Source organism: Myotis myotis, unplaced genomic scaffold (assembly GCF_014108235.1).
Source record: "Myotis myotis isolate mMyoMyo1 unplaced genomic scaffold, mMyoMyo1.p scaffold_m19_p_8, whole genome shotgun sequence".
In the NCBI taxonomy this organism is placed as follows: Eukaryota; Metazoa; Chordata; class Mammalia; order Chiroptera; family Vespertilionidae; genus Myotis; species Myotis myotis.
Window position 1 is genome coordinate 61,404,958 of NW_023416390.1, and position 20,654 is coordinate 61,425,611.

Here is a 20,654-nt window from a genome sequence, read left to right on the forward strand (position 1 = left end):
CCCCATCAATTAAGGTAGAAAAAAAGACCCTCCCCTTCCCCTCTCGTGTCTAACAAGGCCAGGGATGTGCCCACCTCTGTCCCAGGGATGCTCATTACAAGGCTAGACATTCTTTTCCTAAAGCCAAGTGAACATTAGATTCCAAGCAGACACAGTTCTTTCCCATGTGGTCCACAGGATATGTGTGCCCCAGAGTTCAGGGAGAATCAGACTCAGTGAATTCACCCAGGTCAACAGACACATCCTGGAACGTCTGACACTTTATACTATCAAGCAACTGAGAACAAATATGCAAACAACACAAAGATCATCATCTTTTTCCAAAGGACTAAACGTGTCCTTGCCTACCACATAGACTACACTATCTCCTAGGCTTACTACCCCTATTCCTGGAAAATGCTTCAACATGGAAAATTCAGTGTTGTCCTTAGCGGTGGACCAGTAAATGTGGGATACCACATGTGTGGCTGGTTCATTTACTGTTGGGAAAGGAGCCCTCATTTTCCACAGCCCAAACCAAACTGCTGCCACAAACCAGAGCCATAGCTCATGTTACCACGATTGGCCATTTCCAGTCTCCAGTGACGCAGAGCTGAGGGGGAAAGTCCCGTTGGGGCTCAGCTGTAGGAGGAGGGGTGACTGACAGTGATGGTGAGACCATAATTGGGGAACTGCGGAGCCATTTTCCTCTACTGAGTATTTCAGTCAATTGTTGTGAATGAAATCTAAGTATGACTATATAGCCTTGGCAGATTGACACAGAGAATGAAAGACCTGGGCCGGGGCCACACGCACCACTGCGGTGAAAGCAATAAAGAATGGCACTGAACAGTGAGCAGAACAGAGTCTGGGGCTGGAGTATGATGGAGGAGCTGGGAACTGAATGACCTGAATAATGACTCCATAGCTCAGCCTTTCAAACACTGCACAAGCCCGAGACACTTCCACGCACAGGCCTTCCTGGTGGCAGGTACCGACCGTGTGCCCAGCACAGCCAGCTCACTTTCTGGCTGAGGAAGCAGCAGGCTCCCTTGACACAGTGCAGGTTTTTAAAAATGAATGGTTATAAAGGGAACCGGGAACGGAAGTCACCACGGAGACTAAAAATCACAGCGACCTATTTTTATTTTAAACTTGTTACTATTCTACCAGCTGGCCTTGGACCCATTCCTTTTTGTCCTTGTTTGTAAATTTTAGTACCTATCATTTCAATATCTAGGTTTTTATACCTGCAGTCAAAGAAACACTAAAACCCTTTCAGATGGAACTATTTGAACATATATGCATAATACATAGCATTCACCGAGGCATGTGTAGACAGAATTTTATGCAGAAACATAAAACTGTAGACTTGAAAGGGATAGAGAGACCATCTGACTAGCTTGTCACCTAATGCAGGAACTTGCACCATAAGATACCAGACCCTCCTGGTACCCTCTCATCCTCTGGACTATTCTTTGTGTTGTGTGCTGGTCTCTTCCGAGCATCCTCCTCACCCATACTAGCCTAGCTCCTTATTCTTCAGATGGGTGCCCCTGTGAGTTCCCCTCCTTAGTGACAATCCCCTTTTCTACTTGGATCTCACACACACACACACACACACACACACACACACACACACACACACGTTCCCTAATCACCTCGTGTAAGCCTGTTCTCTCTTCATGGTCTTCAGAACTAAGAATCTGATGTCGGGCACTCTATCACCACTGAAAAATATAAATTTAATTTTTTAAAAAAGCTTATTTTCTTCAACTGAAAAAAATTTCCCAGATCATATTTGTTCATGGTTGTGCTACTTTCTTTGTAATTAAATGTATAGGATTTGACTAGATTCTTATTCTCCTTTTATGTCCGTCCCCATATTCATCCCGTCTCTCACTGACTTTTCTTCAATTTTCGTATCCATTGTCATGGCCACAAACTTGGTCCAGGCCCCAGTCACTTACCACCTGAAATAGCTATTTTCTAAACTCCTGCATTTCCTTCAAGTATTTTATGCAAAAAAATAAAAAAGAATAAAAAATATATGTAAATAAATAATAAAGTATTTTATGCAAAGCAGAAACTTATAATTACATAAAATATCCTTCTTAGATTTCCATAGAATCAAATGGAATAGATATAAAGGCACTTTATAAACTGTTAAGTACTTTATTATTGTTAGTTGCTCTCTTTTCCTTTTTCTTTTCCCTCCTACTTTTATCAGTCTTCCAGTTGAGATTTTGTTTTATCACAAGTTTCAAATCTCTCACTATTACTTTCTCAGCAGCTTCATCATGCTGAGTTTTACTTCATAACAAGGGTCCCAGGCAGATGTTTTTTCTTGTCAACCAGCACGTTTATTCTGGCTTATGCTGCTCCAAGACAGATTTCATGCCAGTCTCTTCTTCTGTTCCCAGAATTCCCTCTGCCAACCAAGTTAAGTCTCTTCCTTCCTTTATAATTCTGTTCAAGACCTATCCTCTCTCTCTGGGCCTTAACAAACAGTGCAGGTTTGTTCTGAATTTTACTAATAACTTCAAACACCCCAATAATCCACCCAATCCATAACTATTCCAATTGGTCTGCTTTTTGGTAGAAAATTGAGGGTGTGTATGAACAGGTGTAAAAAGTGTTTGGTATGTGATAGATAACATGTTATATAAGGTTGACTATGAGCCTTGGAGTTAAATGGATCTGTGTAAAAATCACAAGGTTGCCATTTACTAATGTGTCAGTAGGCCTATTTACTCTGAATCTCTTTCCTTATTCTGAGGGTAGATCTCAGAATTAAAGTAACATACACTACCCTGTTGACACTCAGCAAACAATAACAATGGCCTTACTGTGTCTATAAATGTATAAGCCTATTTTGTATACATGACATAATAAAGTTACTGGCTAATTCTTACAACCTAAAATAAAATAAAATAAAACAAAACAAAATAAAAAATAAAATAGATTCATGAGCTTTGCTCCTGTTTTCTTTCTGAAGATGACTATTTTCTAGTTTAAAATAAACCAACTAAGCAAAACCCTTATGTATTGGCTATGAAACCTGAATAAATAAAAATGTGCTTATGTTTTACAAGTATTTAAAATTCAAATGAAATCTGAACTTGACTCACATAGGAAATCAAGCTCAACAAGCATAGTCACTGGCAGTAACACCTAAAACTTTAGTTTAAATTATAATAGAGAATAAAAATAAAATATAAGCATAATTCTTATAGTTTTGAATTACTGTCTTCTTGTTGTTAACATATCAGACATTTGATCCTTAATTAAATATCTATTAAAGCCAGCCCTATCTTTCTCGGGGTAATATAAATTTTTGTGAGACAAAAGTTTTGTCAGACCTTTTATTTTCTGTCAAATTGTCCTGATCTTAGAACAGTGCTTTTTCCATGGTAAGAAATACATTTGCCCAATCCCTCCTTAGAAGTTCCAAAGAATTTTGGTTTTGTTTAACTCTGAAGAAACGGTTCAGAGTTAAATGAACCGTTGTGAATGAAATCTAAGTATTTCATTCTTAGACCAGGGCCTTTATTTTTGGAGACATGTTACACAAAGACAACTGAGCTTCTTTAGAGAAGAGAAAGCTAGTCATATGAAACTCGACTAGAAGGAAAAATCTCACCCCACACAATAGGGACATTTAGCCGTGTGAGGCATGATGTTACTCCTCAAACATTACAAGCAACAGAAGTAAACACACACACAAAACAGAAGCAACCCCACCACTCCAAACCCTTTTGCTAATTTAGGGAGGGCCTATTACTATGCAGAAGTACATCTTTATGCTGTTACAATATAGACACACATATTATATATGTATATGTACATATATATGGCATACATATGATTTATCTTATTCTTTTCCTAGTTAACATATCTAAATAAGCATTTTCCTATTTTAACAGCTCTATCTGAACCTAGAGGCTTATCTAATGGGATGGTTACTATAGCCCTGGGCCTGGGGCTTAGCCACTGCCTAGCACTGGACTTGATGACCACCAACATAACCTATAATCCAGAATTATTTAACGTTTTAAAACAATGACTTCTATTTTTACTTTGAAATTGAATAAATACAGAAAACTAAAGTAGCCCTGACTGGTGTGACTTGGTTGGTGGGAGAGTCATTCTGTGCACAGGTCACAGGTTCAATCCCTGTTCAGGGCGTGTACCGGAGGCAGCCTACTGATGTTTCTCTCTCTCTCCCCCTTCCTCTCTCTCTAAAATCAATAAAATCATGTCCTTGGGTGAGACTTTAAATTAAAAAAAAAAAAAAAGGAATACTTAAGTATACTTAACACATTGCGGACCAGTAGTTTTATTGCTAGCTTTCCCCAGTGGCCAAATAGGTTTCTATTGAATGAGTACAAAAAATGTTTTACATAAATGTTAAAGGCACGCTTTAAAGTTAAATACCCATTGCATTTTGAAATTATTTATTACATGTTCTTCCAACCTAGTATCTTTTTAAAGTATAATACTCTGTAAAACACTGTGTAATATGTAGTGAGAATTCTCGTGATCCGTTCACAATGTGCTAAGTCCCAAGATACTTTTTTAAAAAGATCCTTACTATTCAAGTCAGGGTGCAGTGAGGGAGAAACAGAATAGGGAGGCAGTTCATACAGGAAAAAGAAACCAAGGTGACCCTAAAATAGACCTTTAACATTACTTTGCAGACATGAATTCCAGAACGGCCACTGAAAACCTCCCGTTATTGTAACCGTTATTGGAGTTGGTGACGATAATGCCGCAGCTAAGAGTTCCAACTCCAGTCCCCTCATCAACTCACAGCGAGTGCTTCCCAGCACCCTTATGCACCTTACAACCATAGCAACACCTTACCGTCAGGGCAGCAGTGCCCACGTGGAGGCTCCATGCCTGGGGACCTCCGCCAGCCGGTTTAGATTCCATGAGGTACTACAGTGACACACAGCACCCACTGCTTTTCCTTGAGGTCTTTCATTATCTTCCCAAAATATGAAGTAAGGGCACACATGCCAACTGCCTTACAGTTGGCAAAGGGCACAGGATTTAGAAATGGCATTTTTACATGAGTAAAAATAACAAGCAAGCAACACTCTGCGTGCTATTTTTTTAAGTGGCTGCTACGAATAAATAGAAAACTAGGCTCACTGCTGTAAAAAATTCATGCAGGCTTGTAGAGAGAATGGAGGGTCTGATTAAAGTCGGGGTGAAAAGCAGAGCATCTCTACAAACATTTGCCAGTGGCCACAACAATCTCCTCTGTCCCGCCTACCACTGTCCTCTTGCACTTTCTCTTTCTTTTTCTTGTATTTTGAAGCTCCCCTCCCCCCCTGCCATGGCCCATCAAAGGAAAGTCCTGAGGATGTTAGAAGTGAATGAATACAGCAGCTGAGGGAGCAGATGACTGTCAATGAAAGCAGAGGCCCACGGAATGAGAAGTATGAATGGCAAAACTTCTGAAACCAATCTCAGACCCTGACCACACCCTGTTCTATCAGAGTGACCTCATGCTGAGCTCAGTGCCAACTGACTTTTGGAGAAAAATATAACAGCTATTTCTTTACCAACCAAGAGAGTTGACCTAAACAGCTAATGCTTGGAGAAGACTGGGAAACACATGTTCTACTGCTGCCCTTTGCTAACTGTAGGCTACATGGCAACATGAAGACTTCGGAATATGCAATGAGGTTTTCCCCTGATCTGCCCCTAAATTTCTATCTCACCTTTTATTTATTTATCTACTAGAGGCCCGGTGCACAAAAATTTGTGTATTTGGGGCGGGGGGGGGGGGGGACCCTCAACCTGGCCTGTGCCCTCTCGCAGTCTGGGACCCCTTGGGGGATGTTCACCTGCTGGCTTAGGCCCACTCCCCGGGGAATCAGGCCTAAGCTGGCAGTCAGACATCCCTCTGGCAGCCCGGGAGCCTGCGGGGGATGTCCACTTGCCAGCAGGGAGCAGGCCTAAGCTGCAGTTGGACATCCTTAGCGCTGCTGAGGAGGCAGGAGAGACTCCCACCACCACCGCTGTGCTGGCAGCCGTCAGCCTAACTTGTGGCTGAGCTCCTGCATTGAGCATCTGCCCCCTGGTGGTCAGTGTGTGTCATAGTGACCAGTCATTCCCAGTCATTCTGCTGTCAGGGTCAATTTGCATATTACCCCTTTATTATATAGGATTTATTAATTTATGTTAATCTTCACCCGAGAATATTTTTTTCCCATTGCTTTTCAGAGAGAGTGGAAAGGAAGGAGGGAGAGAGAGAAACATCAATGTGAGAGAGATACATCGATTGGTTGCCTCCCACATGCACCCCAATGCACCCAAACCGGGGCCAGGGATCTAATTTGCAACCCAGGTCCATGCCCTTAAATGGGAATTGAACTTGCAACCCTGTGGTGCATGGGCCAATGCTCTAACCACTGAGCAAGATCAGCCAGGGCCCTGTCTCACCTTTTTAAGACTAAAGATTCAAGGCAAATTAAAGTCCTTGAAGCTTTATTAACCTTTTGAAGTCGTTTGTCTACTCTCAGCCACCAAAGCTTTTTTACCGTTCCGGTCGTATGTCTGCTCTCAGCCACCACAGCAAGGAACCGTACGAATCTTAACTCTATTCATTCATGTATCAGTTCATAATTTCTCTGAAAGCTCTTAAGTGTCTAAGCGACCTTGTCACGAACCAAAACATTTCCCCGACAAATCGGAGATATCGAAACTCAATATAAACACACACGGCCGTTCCACACCCGCCATGCAAAACACCGTGGCGAGTCAGTCGCCTCTTGAGAGTGAAGAAATCGACCAGCTTCGGAGATACTTCGCAGAATTTCAAATAAAGCTTTACAAATTACGTTTAACTGTAATTAGGTATTCTCGCTTGTTAAGATATTTCAAAATAATACTCCAAAATGGCAAAAAGAAAGTTACCGAAAGAAGTGTACTGCGAATCTGAAAGTAACGATGAAGAGTTTTATTTTGGCACCTTGAATACTGACTCTGACGTAGAAAGTGATAACATTTGTAGTGATTCTACTAGTAGTGATCTAGTTCCAAAAAAGAATTAATAAATCTTGTTTATCCTTCATAATCTTGCATGTTATGTATTACTGCTCTTTCAATGGAAATTAATTCCGACCAGTACGTCACCCATGTCCAAATTTAATACGACCTCAAAGGGTTAAGTTGTCACCTTCTTTGTATAAAATGACATCTTTACCTTACATATAAAAGGGACTTCTCAGATATGATTAAGACTCCTGAGATGGGGAGGTTATCATGGATTATCTAGGTGGGCCCAATGTAATCTCAATGGTTATTAAGGAAAGGTGCCCAGAGAATCAGGGTCAGAGAAGGGGCCACAAGCCAAAGAATGCTAGCACCTTCTAGAAACTGAAAGGCAAGGAGATGGATTCCCTAGAAGAATGTCACCCTGTTGACTAATTTTATATGTCTGACCAACAGATGTGTAAAGTAATAACATTACTTTGCAGACATGAAAAAAAAGTGTTTTAAGCCACTAAGTTTGTGGCAACTTATTACAGCAATGATTAAGAACTAACATACCTTCTCCATCCTAAACTTGGCTCCGGCACACATGCCAATAGAAAACGTCCTTTGAGAGCTCCTATCCCATCTGCCCTCCTTCCTCTACTTCCTCTTAGTTAGCTATTCCTCCTCCTTGCAAAGCACTGGCATTTATCATTATAGAGCCTAGTACAGCCATGGGCAAACTACGGCCCGCGGGCCGGATCCGGCCCGTTTGAAATGAATAAAACTAAAAAAAAAAAAAAAAAAAAGACCGTACCCTTTTATATAATGATGTTTACTTTGAATTTATATTAGTTTACACAAACACTCCATCCATGCTTTTGTTCCGGCCCTCCGGTCCAGTTTAAGAACCCATTGTGGCCCTCGAGTCAAAAAGTTTGCCCACCCCTGGCCTAGTACTATAACAGGTAAAATATTTACATTTCCTTAACTAGACTGGGATGCTCTTTCTTAAAGGTAGGGCCTATGTCTTACTCATTTTTCTTCTTTCCAGTGTTTATCAGTGTTTCAGACACACAGGGGCATGCAATGCTCATAAAAATGTTTCCAGTAAGTGAGCATGACTCATCCCTTAATGATCAGCAGCCTCCACTTCCTTACTAGACGATAAAGACACAGATGCCAAAGAAATAACTAGTTCATTACCAGGGGCTCAGAAATCCTATGTAAACAGCTCCTTTCTCCTCTGGAAAAGCTGTTAAAATAGTCAGCCCGTAGGACACTGGCTTGAAGGAAGGAGTAGCCTTTTTACCACTAATGAAAAAGTTTACTAGTATAAAGCCAAGTATTGGGTTAAGTGAAGAAGAGAGAGACAACAGAAGAGGACCAACTAGAGATATATTAGTGTTTCTCAAAAAGTTATTGAGGTGCCCTGGCTGGGAAGCTCATTTGGTTAGCAGCAGTTCTCAACCTGTGGGTTGCGACCCCTTGGGGGTAGAACAACCCTTTCACAGGGGTCGCCTAAGACCATCCTGCATATCAGATATTTACATTACGATTCATAACAGTAGCAACATTACAGTTATGAAGTAGCAACGAAAATAATTTTATGGTTGGGTCACAACATGAGGAATTGTATTTAAAGGGCCAGAAGGTTGAGAACCACTGGGTTGGGGCATCGTCCTGATACGCCAATGTTGCAGGTTCGATCCCCGGTCAAGGAACATACAAGAATCAACCAATGAATGCATAAGTAAGTGGAACACGAAACAGATATTTCTCTATCTTTCCTCCCCCTCTCCCGCTCCTTCTTTGAAATCAATAAATAAAATGTTCTTAAAAGTTATTGAGGTGAATTGTTTTTTCCAAAAAATAACCACAGCAGTCTCTCCCACCCATGTTCTTCTGCACTGTGGCCCTCACACTCCACCATAAGAAGTGAGGTCATTACCTTCCCTTTGCATCTGGGTTCACCTTAGTGATTCACTTGTAAGCAACAGATTGCAGCAGAAGTGACACGGACGTCTCCTGAGACTGATGCAGAAGATATTTCAACTTCTGTCCCTTTAAATGCCTGCTCTCCGGATGCGCTTCCCTGTTCACTCCTTCCGGGAAGCCAGCTGTGATCTATGAGAAGCTGCAGCCACGTGGAGTTCTACGTGGAGACATCGTGGCTGACAGGCTCCATCCACCACTGAGTTCAGCCTTTGAGTCATCACAGCCCAGAAACTAGACAGATGAGTGAAGCCACTTTCAAATGAATTCCTGCCTCCAGACGATCAGACCTGCCAGGACAATCATCCCTGCCATGCCCCGCCTGACTTCCTGACCCACAGAATCTAGGAGCCTAATAAAACTAAGTTTGGGGTGATTTATTATGCACAAGCAATAACAACAATAGTTAATAAACAGTCCAAAAAATCATTACTGTGACTTTGCTTCCTGATCCTAGGAAGACGGACTGGCTAGTGAAGAGCCTCAGTGAATTAATTTAATCTAATTCTGGCCTGATACAGTGAAATATACACATGCTCTAGGACAGTAGCTCCCTAGTTTGAGATTGAGAGAATACATTGCTCATAGTTCAATGAGAGACTGGGGGGGAAAAAAAAGGACACTTCCCTCCATGTTGAAAATTTTACCACTGAAGGAATTACCCGGCTGGTCTTGTGCTGGATTTATAACGCTACACCCACAAATATTCAAGAGGTTAGATTAGCTGGGATTAAACTCAGAAGGATGCTGGAAGGGCACCAAAATGTCTGCTCTCCTTCCTGCCCAATTGGGTCCACTGTAAATAAAACCTGACAGGCTTTCTTAAATCAACTTAATAATGTGAAGCACAAGTGCTTTCAGATGCCCAGTAGCTAAACCACATCAGCTTTCTGAGGAAGCCTTCTAGCAAGAGGCGAAAATAACAATGGATGCTGCCAAGAGGGCCATGCACAAGAGCGCTGGTGGCCTTGAGTGACTCACTTCCCAGGGCTCCATCCATCGATCCTGGAAGGTCAGAGGGGGAAGGAGTTGGGGTTTTAATAACCAAACTCCAGCCTCAACTGACTCGTGAGAGCCAGATGCTGTCATGTTGGAAGCAGATGAGAACACAGTTATAATCGATCTGGAATCCTGATGAATTCCAGGTGCACGTCCCAGCAGCCTGGGGGAGCTGGTAGCTCAGAGCCCTCAGAGGGCATTATTACTGTCATAGGAGGCTATTCTGTTGCAGAGTCTATGGCGCCTCGGGACTTTTTCCCTCTGATTTCAAATGGGAGTATTTTTTTTTTCCAGAGACAATTTCTCAGATATATCAAAGGATATAATGGGAAAAACTAGGAAGACCAAGAAAGTTGAGGAGATCAAGGTCAAGGTTCCTAAGGAAATTGGATTAAATATGGTACTTATAACTCTCCAGTTGATGTCCTTAACCAGTAAGTACAGTTTCATGACCCAACAGATTGCTAGCCATGGCCCATACCATTTGAGAGAGAAGAGAAAGCATGACCAGGATCCCAAATAGTTTCATGGTGGCTGGACATCGAGGCACAGCATGGGAGTCCAGCCACATCGGAGGAGCACCTGCCCATTTTCCAGGCCTGTTTCTTCCCATCCTCCAACCAACCCTTTCCTCTGCACGGTAGAGTCAGTTTCTCCTTCTTGCAGACAAGATCCTGAACTAATGCAAACACCGAAAGAATGACCGTGCCTTGCAAATGTCTTTTTTCCCTACCTGCCAGGCCAAACGCTCAAAAATATATATTGCCATGCAACTAGGAACGTATCCTTTTAGGGAAGATGGTGATACGCTTTCCATGTAGATAAACTAGCCCATGAAAACAAACATGACTCCTTGTTCTCACCCTGGTCCTCAATTCAGGACCATACATTTTCATAAGGAGATGCTTCAACACCAAAACCAGATGCTTTAATTCCATTTGAAAAACAATGAAAGAGAATAGAATTCAAAGAGAAATTAACAGCTGACAACAGTTTAGTTTTCATCTACTTGCTACACTCACATGGTCAGGTATGTCACAAACCATGATTAGTACAAGTCTGCCATCTGAATCTATGTAATTACAACTAATTTATCATCATATACATTGAGGTGCTTACTCAGTAACATCAGGCATAGGCCCCAACCCCCCACACCCACCAAAATGCAGGCCTTGGGTTCATAGTCTTACCACCATCAGATATCATTCGATTGGAAGCGCTTCCCACTTTCCTAAAATATGTACTTCAGATCTCATAAAACATGAGCAACATTCTTTGGGGGGAAAAAAACCCCACAAAAAAACTTGCTGGTATTCTGATTAACTGAAATATGAGGAAATGGTGTAATCCTACATGAAAACCTATCAAGAGGTAAAAGATACCTTCTTCAATTTACATTTGAATTAAGGAGTGGTGACCAAATAGGACAGAATGAATTTGTTTGCTCAAGAAATAGATGGGGGGAGGGAGACCCGGCTATATACATACAATGGGTGGTCTTTAAATTTTCCTTTAGTATCTGGTGCCATGTTTCAGCACTGTGCTAGGCTGTGCTCTGTGCAAAGGGTCTGGTTACTCTAATGCATCCTACTTTATGCAAAAATGAATACTGATGCCTGATATCCCATTCCCCACTGTAAAAACAGGGATCACCCCCCTGAAGGCAATGAATGGAATCCCAACTTACTAGATCATCTTCTTGAGGGCAAAGACTCCTCTGGCCCACTCCCTGGTCTCCTGGTACCTGGCATGGTGCTCTCTCTGCCAGGGGCAGCTCAATAGGTATTACTCACTGACCAAAACCCTACTTACACAGGCGTCTGAGATCATAGGACAACTTTTCCTAATCAGGAACAGCTGGCTCCCAAACCACCCTAAACCCAGAAGATTCCAATGACATTTTGGCTAAAAAGATTACAGAATACACCCTTCACTATGATGTTTGAGGGGAAAAAAGATCCACTCACATAAAAATGGGAATAAAAGAAAACAAAAACAGGCAGAGACTTAAAAGACTGGGCTGTGAGTGGTATTTACATTAAAAAAAAAAAAAAAAAAAAAAAAAGATCAATACAAAAACACTGTTTTTACCCTAACACTGAAAAGGTAAATAGGATGATGCTCTTGTGACCTATCCATAAGAAGGAAGTTTTCAGGGACAGGCTCCTGCCCTGTCCTCATTCATGGCGATGAGAATAATCCCTTTGCTTGGTCTGGCCACATGCGCACCATGGCTTGAGGTTAATGCAGGCCAATAGCGCACACAGAGCGAGCTCTGTCCTTGTCCCTTCTCCCACATGGCACAGCTTCTTGTAGATGCAAATGCCAGCCAAAGGAGAATCAGAACTTGAAACACCCACCATTACTCACTTATAAGTAATTACAGAAAAGAGGCAGATTTTAGTTAAAGCTCTAAAATTTCGAAGTCAAAATTAATTAGTTCTCATTGAGACTAGCCAGTTATTAGATTTTGAGGATTACTTTTTTTTCCCATCTAAGTATACACTACACCTTAAATGCCTAAGTCATAAACGATTCTGACACCTGACAGCTAAAAATCAATTCTGCAAGTATTTGTATGCCTACTATGCATAAGAAAGGCAATCTAGCTAACCTAAGAAAAAGCAGAATTAACATTCCCCTCATAAATTACTGAATTTAATTAATACTGATTCTATACCTTCATAATTTTAGGACATCATGTGGCCTGCAGTATAATCAGATGCTCGTTATATAGCTCATTTTATAACAAGGCTCATTGATAACTGTTAGTACGTGCTTTTGACATGAAAAAGACTTGCTCTTTTCATATATTCAAAGGAGGCAGGGTGGGGGGAATGGCCCCAAGGTCCTGTCTAACTCAGCATTTCCCTCAGGAGATCCACACAGAACTGGGCCCAAATATCACCCGAAAGGAAGTTCAAAATAAGGTGCACCAAACCCTGATCCTGGCTCTGTCCCTCACCTGGCTATGTGACCCCGGGCCAACATGCATTGGAATCTTAGCTTATTCTTTTATAACAGGGAGATATTAGTACTTGTCTCACAGATGTTCATACAGAATCCAGTGATTTCCTGTGTGTACCAGGCATAGCCCCTGGCCTATCGTAGGCCCTCAATAAATCCTAGCCGGGTTCTACTCCAGAGGCTCCCAGGAAAGATGGGAGAGAGTACGGAAGTCCCCTGAGATCCGGATTGTAATCTAGCTTCTGGGTATTAATCCAGAAGCATCTGGAGTCAAATGGGATTGACAGAAAAGGCACAGCTTGGCTCACGGTCCCATGGTAACCTGGTAACCTGGGGCTCCAAGTGCCTTCAATTACTTTTGTAATGTCTCCCCTCAAAGCAGCCTCAGATGTGGGGCACATTCCAGGGGATCCAACAGGCACTCTCCTTGGCTCTGTAATGCTGCACACCGCCGCTAAGGGAAACTGGCTATTATTCCAGTTTTGAGGTCTTGGTACTTTGGCCCGGAACCTTTGGTGTCCTATTATTCATACGTAATTGTTTCTTCTTTTGCCGTCATTTAATTCCCATGGTCAACCATGCATATCCATTGGTTTACTGTTTTCCTGGGAAAGCATCACCTGTTTAAGATTCCAAGCTGCTAACAGTGTCTATATATATGTGATAAGTTTTTCATAGCATCCAGCAAAGTAATGACGATACATATGATTTGAGGAAAAGAACTATGATGAATGAATTCATAAAATTTACATGGTGGATGCTCAAGTATCAACCATAATGAAAACCACATACATTTAACAAAACCTGTTTTCAAACTGCCTATGCCATGTTCTCCAAAGGAAAATGAGTACTGCAAATAGTTTTTAACTTTTCTTGTATATGAGACACCATTCCACTTAAGCTGTGTAGACTAAGTTCATTGCTACCCACTCACTGACGTCTTAGAAAAGTAACTATGAAACCCCTTACACCCTAGAATGAATAAAAAAATTAAATCATTCTATTCAAAGATGTCCAAACATAAGATGTTTGCGTGAGGATTCTTTTTAAAACTGAAAAGTATCCTACCTCCTTAAAGTTGTCAAATGCTGATAAAATGATTTCATGCCCGCCTCTGACAAGACAAACGGCTGCCAACAGTTCTAACACAAGGGCTTTTGTTCTGTCAAAACAAGAAGAAAAAGAAAAAACCACGAGTCAGTGAATGTGACAAGATGAATCAGCTGTTCCTTGCATCCAAGATCAGTATAATAAAATATTTGTCTGTATGCTTTGTAAACTTTTACTAAGGTATACTTACACTAACGTACATATTTAAATCTTTACCTATCTCTAGAATATGTGATTTATCTAGGGTAGCAAATTTGGAAGGCATGTTTCCCACTCTCTAAGTTACACATTACTCACTAATGAAAATTAATTCTGGAAAGATTCATCTTTTAGTCCCATCATCAGATGACTCAGTACAGTGTGGCTGAAAAGGTTTATTAGTGATCTAAAGACAAGAGGAAACTTGGGAATATTCAAGAAAACAACCCACTGTTAAATATTGTCTCTGGTTTTAAAATCAGAGACATAACATTTGCCAAGAAAGTTCAAAATCGATTGAAATTAATGCCCTACATTTCACATCTGCTAATTTGCACATGGCGCCAGAAAAATCCCCTACGACAATGCAAGTTTCCATCCTTTCTTCTTCCTCTGCAGGAGGTGTAAAAGGATCTGGATTTCAGCTCTACTAATACGAGAATATTTTCTGTAACTCAAGGAAAGAAAATAAAACTCCATCTGAAATATTTTTAGGAGAACCTAGAGATACATTCCAAGCTTCTTAATACAATGTCAAGGACAGCACTGTTTCTTCATCCTAAGATGACTTCAGTGTTTCACCATTTTCTGGAATAAAATCTATTACTGACCTCTAAACAAAGACCATTCTGATAACCCACAGCGTCAGTTATCTTAAGGAAGATGAATAGTGACTTTCCGTGGGGGAAGACAGGGACACAGAAGCATGACTACTTGGGATTCTTGTAAACTAAAGAAGCAACCATGAAGTTACAAAAGCTTTAACCCGGAGAAGTTTGAAGCCATAATATTAACATCTAAATAGGACTTCTTGCTTTGCATTGCATTCCAGATCAGAAAGGATCTAATTTATAACCAGATTTCTTTACTTGAATTAACAGTTTTCAGACAGGTATTTTACACAGAGGTGTCTGATAAAGGGAAATAACACATTTCAAATGCAGAGGGCCTCACCAGAATGTAAAACATATTAGAATAACTAAAATAAACTGATGAAGGCAGGCTTCCAGAAGTAATCTGTGATGTGAATAATATGGGGCACCAGCCTTTATAGGAAAGTGAATATAAAGTGAAATCTGGCCCTGGCTGGTATGGTTCAGTGAATAAGAGTGTCAGCTCCCACAGGGCAGGGTCATGGGTTCCATTTCCAATCAAGGGCATGTGCCTGGGCTGCAAGTTTGATTTCTGGCCCCAGTTGGGGTGGGTGTGGGAGGCAACCAATTGATGTGTCTCTCACATTTATGTTTCTCTCTCTCTCTCTCTCTCTCTCTCTCTCTCTCTCTCTCTCTCTCTCTCTCTCTCTCTCTCTCTCTCTCTCCCCCTCTCTCTCTCCTCCTCCACCCCCCCTTCTCCCTCCCTCTCTTTAAAAATCAATGGAAAAAATATCCTCAGGTGAGGATTAACAAAACAAATCTGCATGCACAATTATTGTTTTGTTTGTGTTTCACTTTTGGTAATAAAAGCTACAGATCTAAATATTGCAAGTGAAGTGTGGACAAGGCATCATGGTTCTAGTTAGCTTTTGGCAATACCTGGTAAGTCTGTATGAGAACTGGCAACCTGACAACCTCATGCTCTCCACCAAATTTTGCTAAATTTGCAAGGATGCTGAGAACTAGGTCCCAAAAGGAATGAAAGCTTAAAGAGAAGAGAGAAGGGCTGGAATTGTCACCAGTTGCTTGACTCTGCCACATGTAAGAATCTCATTCAGCTGGTCTACATAGCAAGAAGTCTACTGGTAATCTTATTTCAAAGAGTCACACTTGCAAGTTTCCAAACTCTAACTTTGTTAAGTATTGACTAGCTCTCTGCTTTCCCTACTTAGATTTAAACATGTACATTGCAAATCAAGCTTACCTTGGATTCTTGTTGTTCAAGCTTAGTGCAATCTCGTTGACAGCATGTGGATGAGACATGACCATGTTGAAACCATACTGAAATTAAGGTGGGAAAAAAAAACAAGGTATTAGGAGTCAACCTAGAAGCTGTCAATGTTGATAAAAACAACCCCCTAACGTTTCTACCTAATGTAATTTCTTCCATCTTTAAATGCATTCATGACTCCAGTAATCAGTGTCTGAACATATTTCCAGGAAAAAGTTCAGGAATGATGTTACTATCAAGGGGCCCTATTTCCATATTTTATGAATAAACTATATGATCCTCTTTATTAAAAGGGTGAAAAAGCTCCAGCCCATTGATTCTCAATCCTGGCTGCTCATTAAAATCACCTAAGAGAGTAAACAAAACAAACAAAACAATGAATCTCAAGGACGGGACCCTGGCATCTGAATTTTTTTGAAGCTCTCAGAAGGACTCCACCGTTCAGCCAGGATTAATAACCACTGCATCTACTCCCTTCTCTGTGCCATGGCGAACAGGACAAAAAGCCTAGGAAAACTTGTGTGCCGCAACCTTCTACAAAATGAAGCAAGTTCAATAACAGGCTCAAGAATCATTCTTGATTCTGCTGAGTTGAGGAATTATTCCTTTTCCTCTTAGCTCATGACTTTATTTCCGGTGACACCGAAAAAGTATTAGCAGAAAAAGCTTCCGAAAGCTTCCACCATCACATGAATCCTCCCCACATAGATCTTCGGATTACCTCCTCACCGCTTCCTCAAGATGAATTCTCCCAAGCCCCAATCTAAGGTCAAGTCCCCACTTGGGTCCTTTATTCCTGCTCAGGGGAATATACTCGAACAATTCCCCCACCCCCACCATTATTTTTCCCTCTCTAACTCATTGCCATTAACATAAAAACATGATGCAAATGATCTTACCCTAAGTAACAACAACCAAATATCTCCTGGCCCTACACTGTCCAGCTACTGCCTCATGTCTCTGCTATCCTTTACAGCAAAACTCCAGCACTCAGACTCCCAGTCATCTCTGTTCTCTCCTGAAACTCCTCCCATCAGGCAGTTCATCACCACCGCTCCAATGAAACTGTTCGTACCAACATCACCAATGGCCCACACTCTCACTCCTCATCTTACATGACAGCACAGCCCTGGACACAGCTGAGCACTCTACCCTGAAACATTTCCTGCACTTGGATCTACCGCCCTGGCTACTTCTCAGTCTCTCTAGCTAGTTTTTCCTCATCTCTCTGATATTTAAACAGAATGCTCCATGATTATCCGGGACCTCTTTGCTTCTCTGTGTATATGTTTACCTCATCCATATACCATCTATTAACTCCCAAATTTGTCCCTCCAGCCGGACCTCTGCTCTGAACTTCAAATGGCATATCTAACCACCTACTAAAGGTCTCTATTTGGATGTCCAAGAACACCTCCAAGTTAACATCCTCCAAAAAGAACTCCTAATCATGAGTCTCAAATCTGCTCATCTTGCAGCCTTCCCCATCTTAGTAGATAGCACCTCCATCTAACAGGTGCCCAAGACAAACACCTTGGAGCCACCCTTCACTCCTCACCACATATGCAATACTATTGCCTTTACTAACAAAATCAAACCAGAATCTAGCCACCTCTCATCATCTCTACTCCTATGGTCCCAGTCCATACCACCATCAACACTTACTTAAATTAATGCAACAGCCTCCTAAATGGTCTACCTACTTTTGTCTCTGCCCCTCAAGGTTAATCCTAAACATAAAAACCAGAGTGATCATGTTAAATTCAAGTGTCAGATTAATTCACACTTTTCCTCAGAACCCTTTAATAGCTTTTCATTCATAGTGAAGCTGTCTTCCAACTGGCTTACAAAGCCCCCCACAGCCAGGAAGCCCTGTTAGCTTCAGATTTCATCGTCTACCTTTCCCTCTTCTCACTCTGACCCATCTAACCTGCCCTCCTTTCTATACCTTGATCACATCAAACTTATTCCTGTCTCAGAGCCTTTGCCCTTGCTCTTCTCTCTGCCTGGAATCCACTTTCTATCATATCCCTTAGCCTGCTCCCTCGTGTAAGTTGTTACTAAATGTTATCCTGGTGACACTTTCCTGGCTGGCCTATTTATTTATTTATTTATTTATTTATTTATTAAAATATATTTTATTGATTTTTTACAGAGAGGAAGGGAGAGGGATAGAGAGTTAGAAACATCAATGAGAGAGAAACTTCGATCAGCTGCCTCCTGCACACCCACTACTGGGGATGTGCCCGCAACCAAGGTACATGCCCTTGACCGGAATCGAACCTGGGACCCTTCAGTCCGCAGGCCAACGCTCTAGCCACTGAGCCAAACCGGTTAGGGCCTGGCTGGCCTATTTAAAACTGAACAGATATGTCCACCACTTCCTATTCCTAATTCCTGATTATTTTTTCTATAACACTTAGTAATAGAACTCTGGAGCCAGTCTTCATGGGTTTGAATCTGACTCCAGCATTTATTAGTCACATAATGTTGAGCAAATTACTTCTCTGTCTTATCTCTCAGTTTCCTCATTAATAAAATGGGGAAAGTAATAGTCCTGAGATTTCACAGCACTGTTATGAGTCTTACATTAATTAATTGGTTTAAAAACACTAAAAGTATTTGTAAATATTAGTTTTCATTTCATCAGCAACCGTATCTGGAACACTATATAGTTTAACAATTTATCATCTATTTCTCCCACTAGAAAGTAAGTTCCCTAGGACACTTGTTTATCTAATGCTGTATTCCTATGCTTAGAACAGGGTCTGACAATGCTAAAAAATATATTAATTGACTAAAGAAAAAATAAATGCATGTTCCCTTTTTTAATTCAATTCAGCACCATTACATTGGGCTGGGTTTGAATTCAATTACTGACCCTCTATGTGGTATTTATTTCCCATTTCTTCTTGAGCCCACCTGTAGCATCCTTAAAAATGGAAATCAAATAATATTTTTACATATGAATTTTGTTTTTCTAATTCTCACCCTGGTTAGCTGATCTAATTATACCTTTGACCATGTCTGTTTACCCTAGATATTCCAGGCTCTAACTTCCACTTCCCTGTTACGATTAATCCAACCCCCCACAAGGCACTCTCTCTCCCAGTGTTTCTCAGAGTGGAGATAACCTACATCAATGACCTGAAGAAGGAGCCCAACTTGTAACAAAAATCCTTCGGGTGTTTCTTATAGATACTAGGACCCACTGGGTCCAGCAGACAAGTAATTGTAACTTTTTGCCTGTTTACCACAGAGCCCTTTGAGAACCAATGACCAACCCAGTGTGTGAGTCTACTCACTCCTACTGTTCTAAAGTTGTCCCATTACTGCCCTGTCTTAAATGGTCCCAAACGTTGGTCAAGTAATCTAGACAAGTTTATCATTGTAGGAGGCAAACATCTTCCCTTTAAATACATGATAAATGCTAATTAAAATATCAAGGCAATAAATTAAATCTTGAGCATTAGAAAAAAACCAGACCTTTCTTTTTCAATAGAATCTCATTTAATCCTGATATTTACTTCAAACAGAAATAATATAAGGAAACCAAAAAGGACAAGATTGGAGTCTGACAAATTCAGATTTTTTTTCAAGGATCAGAAACACAAACATACCTGATAATTCATGATGGCACGTAAACACATGATGCAGACATGCACATCATCCTTCTTACTCACTAATCTTGAATTTTTCAAGGTTCTTCTGCTTGGCAAAGTATTATATCTACAAATAAAAAAGGAAACTTCTGTAACACTATAGATTACACTCTTAGCACAGGCACATGCACTTAAAAAAAAAAAGGATGTTGCTCTCTATCTTTACCTGCACCGAATTGAGGATTGCAGGTCCAAACCACCAACCATAAACCCATCACCACAAAGCTATTTCCGTACATTGGGAGGACCGCATAATTGTGTGCACTGCTCATCATTTCTCAGGCCAGATACCCGTGGGCAATGAAGCTCGGCTTCACTCAACCATATAACAAATCAGACTGTACGTGGGATTCAACAACAAACCCCAGCTCCTGATCAGTAGGCCAAGCAAAATGTGCAGAGGTGATCTGAGGCAACATGCATGCAGATTGCATTTGCCAACAAGTGAACAGGTGAAACTTAGCTCACATATAGACTTCCAATCTTTGACACTATTTTAACTGCACCTTCCCATGAGTGCTCTCGGGAGTCCAGCATTCAGAGTTTAAGCCTAGGCAAGGTCATACATTAGCAACTTTGATATCAGCCTGTGATACTAGACCTTAATGGTATGCACAGCCGTAATAGCATACAAATGCCTCCACAGCCTGATCCCTCACCTACAGCCTGGTATGGCAGCTGAAACTTGGAGGAGAATATGCTCATATTTCACAGGATTAAGATGTTTCAACGTTAGGATCCATTCTAGAGACCCTGCATTGCTAAGCCATGGTAGTTCTCTCTGGGGATGTATGAGCCTGCACGTAGTAAAGAAGTGAAATGTAAAGTAACAGGTGCAAGTGGAAAACATGACAGGGCTGTAAATGACTG

The 20,654-nt window shown here is 41.2% G+C and overlaps 1 protein-coding gene across 8 annotated transcripts in view; it reads right to left on the reverse strand.

The window, feature by feature from the left end:
• Positions 1 to 20,654, reverse strand: part of FMNL2 (formin like 2) — a 318,758-nt gene that overhangs the window by 50,055 nt on the left and 248,049 nt on the right. For all 8 annotated transcript variants that reach the window (XR_004969607.1, XM_036320780.1, XM_036320775.1 and 5 more), the window contains exons 7-9: positions 19,743 to 19,851; positions 16,096 to 16,172; positions 13,999 to 14,092 (exon numbers count right to left, since the gene is read on the reverse strand). Coding sequence is in view for 7 of the 8 variants with exons in the window: in XM_036320780.1 (XP_036176673.1) it covers positions 13,999 to 14,092; positions 16,096 to 16,172; positions 19,743 to 19,851 (280 nt within the window). In the remaining variant the exon portion in view is untranslated. The remainder of the gene's footprint in view (positions 1 to 13,998; positions 14,093 to 16,095; positions 16,173 to 19,742; positions 19,852 to 20,654) is intronic.